Genomic DNA, 7,912 nt, shown 5'->3' with positions numbered 1-7,912 from the left:
CCTCTGTCAGCGAAAACAGGCCAAGGACTAGACTTCGTCCAGAACTCAGAAGTGGGATAGCCTTGAGACAATGTATCGGGATGAGTCTTTCATGTTGCAGCTGGTCCTGGAAGGAAAGTGCTTTGAAAGATGTGGTGCCCTAAAAGCCAGCCACTCTGCCTGACCCACTCACCCCTGGAACCCAGAAGCCTGGCCAAGCCCTCCAGCTCACATTGTCACTGGAACACCAGCCAGTTGCCCAAGCCCAGGTGCTGTCCCTTTACATTCTTCTTGCTTCGGATACAGTGAAAATTTCTCTTAGATGTTTTTGGCAAACTTTCCAGAACTTGGTCATTTTAGTCTCTGGCCTTCTCAAAATTTATTCTTAGTATCAGGCTACTCTTCCATTTTATCTATGGTCTCAAGACTCTTTACCTCATCTGTTTATATCATTTTAACCAACAAATCTCCAAGAAAGTTCTCTAAGTGGCCCTTTGGGATTCTTCTGATTCCTTCTCAGTTTCCTGCTTGTCAAGGCCATTTTTAATCAGAGTGTCAGAAACTCCCAAGTGCATTTGAGCCGTTTCCCATTTTAGAGTTCCTGCCCAGAAGATCACACTTATCTTTGCTCTCAATGTTATGAACTCTGCTTCCTGAGAGCTGAGGATAATAGGCCTATCCATAAGCAACATTCCCTGTCTTGTCAATGGAGATGAATTAGCTAATGGGGTCCCTTTCTCTGTAGTATCAAATGTAATCAAATAAAAACAATTATTTATTGAACATTTACTTTGCTCCAGGTACTTTGCTATAAGGAGCTCACTGAGTAGTGTTGGAAGCAAATCATTAAACGAATAATCTCAATATAATAGGATAAATGAATCAAGAGAGGTGTGTATGAAGGATAGCAGTGGTGCAAAAGTAAGAGTGTACTAACTGTGTCTGGGGAAAAGGACACAAGCTGGCTATTGGAGATAAATAAAAGTCAGCTAGGCCAACATAAAGGCAGAAGGACTTCCAGGTAGAAGGAACAGCATTGTACAGAGTCTTGGAGATATGAACAAGACCTGTTGTCACTATTTACTTATCAGTGCTTCCTTTTTAAAAATTAAAATTAGAATCATTGTTATTCTTTTACAATTTTTTTTACCTTATTTGGTTTCTAAAGCAATGCATGTGTGTTTTTTTTTTTTCAAATATTAAAATCTTATGAAAATGCATGGCCTAGAAAATGAGTCCTCCATAATCCCAACTTTCAGAGATATACTGTTGTCTGTCTAGTACATATATGTCTAGATCTCTTTTTCCTTATTTGTGTACCAAACTGGAATCATTCTTTTGCAACCTGTTTTTAAGTAAGTACATATAACTAAATGCTTGTTTCATACTCTATCCTCATTTTCTGGACATTTTGTATCCCATTGTCCAGATTGAGTGGCAGTGTAGAACAGTAATTAAACATGGAAGCATTGGAGTCAGATGAATCCCAACTATGCCACTATTAACCATGTGACCTTAGCTAAGTCTCTTAACCACCCTGTGCCTCAGTTTTTCTATGCGTATTACAAGGGTCGAAATAATACATATCTACCTCAAATGATTACTATAATGATTAAATAAATTAATATTTGTAAAGAACTTAGAACAGCACCTGGCAGATGGTACGTCCTCTAAATGTGAGTTAGTATTACCGTAAGGTATTTAACCAGATCTCTATGGATGGATGTTTGTGCTGTTTCCAATTCTTCACATTCTTTATTTACTAAAGAAATTTCCAAGACAAGTTTTGAACTGCCCTTAACCTGTGTTACATTTAAGCTCCTGTTTCTTACTAACTTACTGATATCCAACGTCTGCTTATAAGCATTTAACAAATGAGTACTCATGTTGTTGACTCACTTGGAGGCTGCCTAAAATAAGGCAAGTGGGGTGCCATTCAGTGGCTTCCAGGCCAGATCCCAGGGAGTCCATTGCAGGTTTTCTTTCTGCAGAGAGGCCATGCCAGGAAGGCGAATGCTGAGCAAAGATTGGGAGAGGAAGCCAGGAAATTGGGATCTGAGAGGTAAACAGTAACTCAGGCTCCAAGCCTGAGCTGGGAAAAAAATAGAATGGGTGTAGGCCAAAAACATATAGCCAAAGACAAACCCGAGGACAGAGAACTCAAAAGGATGCTGTGGACATCAAATTTTTTAGAAAATAAGTGTGGTATACCTTCTTTGAGGTGCTTCACTATATATAGTTCTCATCAGCCTATAGATACAAATAAAGCAATATTAATATTAATTCCAAAAATACAAGGTTCTTTCCCCTCTTGCTCATATAGGAACTCAGCTTCCTCCTCCCAGGTTCTCTGGACCATTTCTGGAAGTCATGGGGCTCAGAGTGTTCTCACATGGACAAGGACAAATTTACTCAAGTTGGCCTGCTCTGGCCTCCTTGCCAAAGTGCCCTTGCTAGCCACAGTCTTGGGTGCTGGAGACACCTTAGAAAATCTGCTCTGCTACTTCCTCCTTGCCTGCCTTTCCCCTCTAGGGATGTGTGATTTGCTATGTTCTTTGGCAGTGTAGATGGGATATGGGGCCAGAGGGGAGAACAACCCTATCTCCAAACCTGTATCTAGACCCTCTTGTGAATTTAACTCCTATTATTTTTCTCCATAACCTCAATCTTGCTGCATTTCCAAGGGAAAGGGGGAGGATAATATATATCAGCCACTCTCTCCAGTGTCCTTTCTCTTTTATCTCTATAATCACTCAATAACAAATATTGACTGACCATTGTAAATGTAAAACTGGTCCCAGTTCTCTGCCCCATTGTGTATCTATGCCCTTTGCAATGAGACATACAGCTCCTCCCATTAAGGAGTGGAATGTCCCCACTGCCTTGAATCTCAAGCTGGCCCGTGACTAACTCGCTTTGGTCAGTTGAATGTGGCTAAAGTGATAGTTCCAAGCCTGAGTCCCACTCGCTCTCTTGGCGCCTCTGCCATGCTCTGAGAACAGCCTAGGTTAGACTCTTGGCTGATGAAAAACTGCACAATCCATAATCAGCCACTTGCCCAACATAGGCCAGAACTGGTGCCCTGCCAAGCTCAGCCATAATCAGTGGAGCTGTATAGATGACCTGCTTTTGCATGAGCGAGGCCAGAAAGACCAGAAGAACCGCTCAGCTAAACCACAGACTTGTAAATCAAGTAAAGTCTGTGTCATTTGAAGCTACAGGGTTTTCTGTTTATTACACAGCATTATTATGACAAGAGATCACTGATATAACCCCCTTTCTGACCTCCAAAATCAAAGATTTTTGCAGGCTCATACACCCTTCTAAGAAGCTCAACAAATAGCCAAACTCTAATTCTCAGTCTAAATTAAGCCAGGACACCCTGCTGCCCTTACAATAATCTGTGAGACGGAGATATTTGTATTAAGTAGATGTCCAGGAGGCCTGAGGGAGCATTAGTCAGCCTGCTGGGAGAGACACAGATGAGGAGTAAGTGTAGAAGAACATATACGAGGGCTGCAAAGACCACAGTAAGCCTGGTGTGCTAGCATTTCTTGTGAAAACTGACAAGAGAGGCCAATCTCTCCATTGTGAACTGGGTTGGGACTGAACTGAGACCAGGTGCAGTAGGAATTGGCAGGGCAGGGGCGGGCAGACACTGAGATGCCCCGGGCCCTGGACAAAGTTCTAGCCAAGTTGATCTATATACAACCTTAAAGGGCAGGAAAACACTCCAGGGGAAATCTGAGTGACATGTTTTTAACCTCAGTTTATAACTTGTCTGTACACACCTTTTAGTATGCCAGGTTGTCTTGTCAAATTCTAGCCCCTTGATAGCTACTGCTTAGTGTTATAACTTCCAGTGATAAAGCTCCTTTGGAGAAGCCAACAAGAGAACATTATTAAATATGTGAATAGCGGGCCTTGACTAAAGACCCCTCCTCTCCACTCTGGTTGTAGGGCAAGTTCTCTTCTCTCATCGTGCCTCCCCTCACTCCTCTCTCTCTACCATTTGTTATTTCTAGAGACTTTGAATGAAGCCTGCACACCCAGGGCAGATGAATGGAGCTTGCCCACCAGGGCAACTCTGAAGTTTCCCACTGGGCTCCGTTAACGGAGCTTCTTTTGGATCTGGGGACCGCCATTCAGAGCAAAGTTGCCCACATTTAGCAAATGGCTGTCACAAGACAACAAACATTAGATGCAAATTTGAGAATTAATAACTGGGATCACGGATGCAGAAAAAGCAATAAAAAAAAGTAAGTTGCTGATGGCCGGTTTCTAATTCTGCTTATCCTTTTCAGTGATCTGAAAAAAAAAAAAAAAAAAAATGAAGGTAAACATGGAAAGATCCTTCTTAATTTGATAGTTTAGCCTCTTGGCCCTGCTGGGCTAAGAGTGAAAGTTAGGTTGAGTCAGCTGCCTCCCTCCCCCAGAGGTAGTAAATGTGTACCCTGCTCCCTGATAGCTTTTCTTAGACATTTTCTACTATAGTCATAGTTATATAAGTGTGGTTCTATTTGTTTGGTACTTGGCCCTTGGGTAATTTAAGGCAAAGAGAATATTAACTTGGTGTGTGAGCTTTAGATAAAAGGAGGGTGGGTCTGGACTCTGGATTGGTTGGTTTACACATCAAAAATGTGCTCACAGGCAAGTTGTTTGCTATCTCTAGGAATTAGCTGACGCCGGGAGGAGCAGTCCCTCCCCACTCAAAAGGCCTCCATTTATCAAAGCATCATTAATACAAAACAACCAAAAGTGATTAATACAGATTGCTAAGAGAAAATGCATCCCTTCCACATCAGCCCTGACAGCACTCAAATAATCCCGACACTTTTTACAGCTTCTGGGCTTTCTCTCAAGGCCAAGCAGTTCAGGACTCAGTTTTATGCCCTCTAATTATTTTCAGAAGTCATTCTCACCATCTCACACCAGCTCTCTTGACCCGGAGCAGTTCTTTGCTTTTTTCAGGAAATGAACGAGATGAAAGTCCAGGGCTGGGACATCCTCCTCAGGGTGTTTGACAAGGGCTGACGTACTTTATGCTTTTTGAATCCGGGAAGTCCAGGACACACCCAGCCTTGACGGCAGTGTCCTGAGTACTACATGCTGAATTCTGGAGCATAGGTAAGAGGACAGAAGCAAAAACATTTCAGCATGAGGGACCCACTCACAAGCTGTTCGGTGAGTAGCTTGGTGTGGTTTGCTTCTTTGTTTGTGAGAAGGAGGCGGAGGCGTAGATTTATATATTAATTGTTTTAACTTAAGAAATTTGAGATACTCAGAAACCAAACATGTTTAGATATCGGCTGTGGGACGAAAGTCTGTGGTTTTTCTTTGGTTCAGTTTAAAACTGAGCTCTTTCTAGCATATGACAGGACGGACGTTGTCATCGTTTATTCTCACATTATTTAAAAAAAAACAGCGTAGATATAGAATTATATTCGCATGCAGATAGTGGTTGTTTGGAAAACATTCTTAAGACCTACACCAGTGGTGCCAACAAACATCATGTGTGGAGTGGACACACAAATGCAGAGTGTCTGCAGCCTATTTTGGGCTCTGAGAATGAAGTTAGGGCAGAAGATTTTTGAGTATTTTCCCATGTCATTTAGAGTCAAGAATTGCCCAATGTCACCATAAAAAAAGCAATGTCACAATAATTAAATAAATAAATAAATATAAATAAATTAATAGAATGCTAAGAATAACAACAAAAAGAATTGCCAAGTCTTAAAGGGGGGGTTGGAAGGAGAGAGACAAGGACGGACAGATGCCCCAGGCAATCTGGCCTGCGCTAGTTTTCAGTCGGCAGACATGTTCTTTCAGTCCTGGGAATGTTACTAAAAATAGAAGATGGGTCAAGTCCAAAGATGTTGTTAGCAGCAATTGCAGAGATGTAATTTAGGAAACGAGGAGCAATTAAAATAAAGGGAAGGGGGATGTATTTACTTTGAAAATATAGTAATCAAAAACTGTCAGTGTGTTTTCCTAATAAATGGTGCCAAGAAGCTAAAATAGGTGACAACAGAAGCAAATATCTTTCAAATATTTTATTAAAAAAAAAAAAACAATGGAAAAGCAGATAAATGGGGATAGCAATAAAACCATAAAGAAAATTTTCAATAGATGCGAAGAACACAAGCTTAGTTAGAAAAGACCTGTAACTGCTATTCTACAAAATAAATTCATGAATCAGTTGAAATAAATAAGATGAAGTCATAATGGTTAGTAATGATAATGACAACACAGTAGGAGGTTCTGCCTACTTTTACTTTTTAAATACAAAAAATTAAATAAAAGTGTCTAATGTAAAAAAAAAATTTTCAACAATATGGTTATATAGAGATTTTAAGAAAGAAACTCTTCCCACTTTAATTCCCTCCAGCCAATCTTCTCTCTATTGGCAAGCACGGACAACTTTTTTTTAAAAAAGTTGTATCTTATCATTTGTTGATTTGCTGTTTGTTTATTTTTCACCCCTTATTTTTTTAAAAAAGTTGTATCTTATCATTTGTTGATTTGCTGTTTGTTTATTTTTCACCCCTTGCATTTTCTCCCTTCTAAAATTTTAACTTCTTTCTCAATGTCAATCATTTGATATTTTGGTGGTTGAGTGGGACAGAGACAAAATAAGTGCAGGCAAAAACTGGCACCAACAGTCACCAAAGACGATCGAGACCAAGGGAAGGGTGAGACAGAAGAGAGGACAACGTAGGCCCAATTAAGTGTTTTAAAAAATGAACCGAAAACCTAACATCCTTTTCCAAGTTTGCCATCAGATCAGGAGCTGGGAGAAATATTTTCTTTAGAGCAGCCCCAAGGCAACCACATTTGTGTGTCATTTTAATGCTCCTTCCCTGACAGGTTGAAGTGTTCTTTTCCCTATGCCAAATCATCACCCTCAAGGACTCCTACCCTTGTTCACAACCTGGAAGGCCATCTCTACGGGCCCAGAGCCACCAAAGGCAGTCTCAGAGTCAGGAGGAGGCAGATATCCCGTCAGCCAGGTTTCTAAACCCCTCAAGTTGGGGAACTTTTACTCATTTGCAATTGTTTTCATCTTCATCAAGTGTTCAACTGGATTTCCTGCTGCAGTCCTAGTTTGTGCTGGGAGAACAATGCTATGTGAAGAGGAGGCTGCAGTTTGGGAACAAAATAAAACAAGGGAGTGGACGTTAAACAAATGTTTCATGAAACACTTCGTTAGTTTTATAAAGGAAACCAAAGTTTAAACCACCTGCAAAATGTCCCATTTCATGAGTCCCTAGGGTTACACAGAACACAATTAATTCATAAAGCCTTAGCTTAGCTACAGTTCTTAACCTGGTCTACTCCTGTGGATCCATGCATGGAAATCGGTGGATTGCATGAATTTACAAAAGATGCTGGTGCAAGGTTTCACACCTCCTGAGGGATTCTGGTACTGCAAAGATAAGGAGACAGGCTGGGCCTGGCGTGGATGTTCTGTGGCTCGCAGCATTCCTGGTGTGCATCAGTGACATGTGTGACATGCCACTGCACATTTCCTGGGCTTCTGTTTCCTCACTTGTAAAGTAACAAGAGGAGAGGATAAAGTAGACTTGTTCTTTAATGTTCTATATCTCATAATCTACGACAGCCTGCCATGGGATCCCAAACATTACACAGATGCTTAATGAACATAAGTAATCTTTTAGTTAGAGAAATAGTGCTCCGAAATATTATTTCGCAGGAAATTCATAGCACAGTGCCTGGCATGTGAAAGGCATCCAGCAAAAGCTTATGTAATTAAATTTAAGTGGAATGTCATTGTTTATTTAACATTATGAGGATCATCATTATCAAAAAAAAAAAATCTTCTCATATTCGCACCTAGAATAAAAATAGATTTTCCTAGAATAGCTAAATTTAATCTCCTTAATCATTCAAATTGTGGAAAACCAGAAAGAGT

General features: G+C 40.6%; 1 protein-coding gene across 1 annotated transcript in view; it reads left to right on the top strand.

Moving 5' to 3' along the window:
• Window positions 1-5,136: 5,136 nt before the first annotated feature.
• NOSTRIN (nitric oxide synthase trafficking) overlaps window positions 5,137-7,912 on the top strand; it is a 52,435-nt gene continuing 49,659 nt past the window's right edge. The window contains exon 1 of the mRNA XM_011360138.1: window positions 5,137-5,163. Coding sequence (XP_011358440.1) covers window positions 5,137-5,163 — 27 coding nt within the window. The remainder of the gene's footprint in view (window positions 5,164-7,912) is intronic.

Source organism: Pteropus vampyrus, unplaced genomic scaffold (assembly GCF_000151845.1).
Source record: "Pteropus vampyrus isolate Shadow unplaced genomic scaffold, Pvam_2.0 Scaffold2, whole genome shotgun sequence".
Classification (NCBI taxonomy): Eukaryota; Metazoa; Chordata; class Mammalia; order Chiroptera; family Pteropodidae; genus Pteropus; species Pteropus vampyrus.
This window is presented reverse-complemented; position numbering and strand designations above follow the sequence as displayed.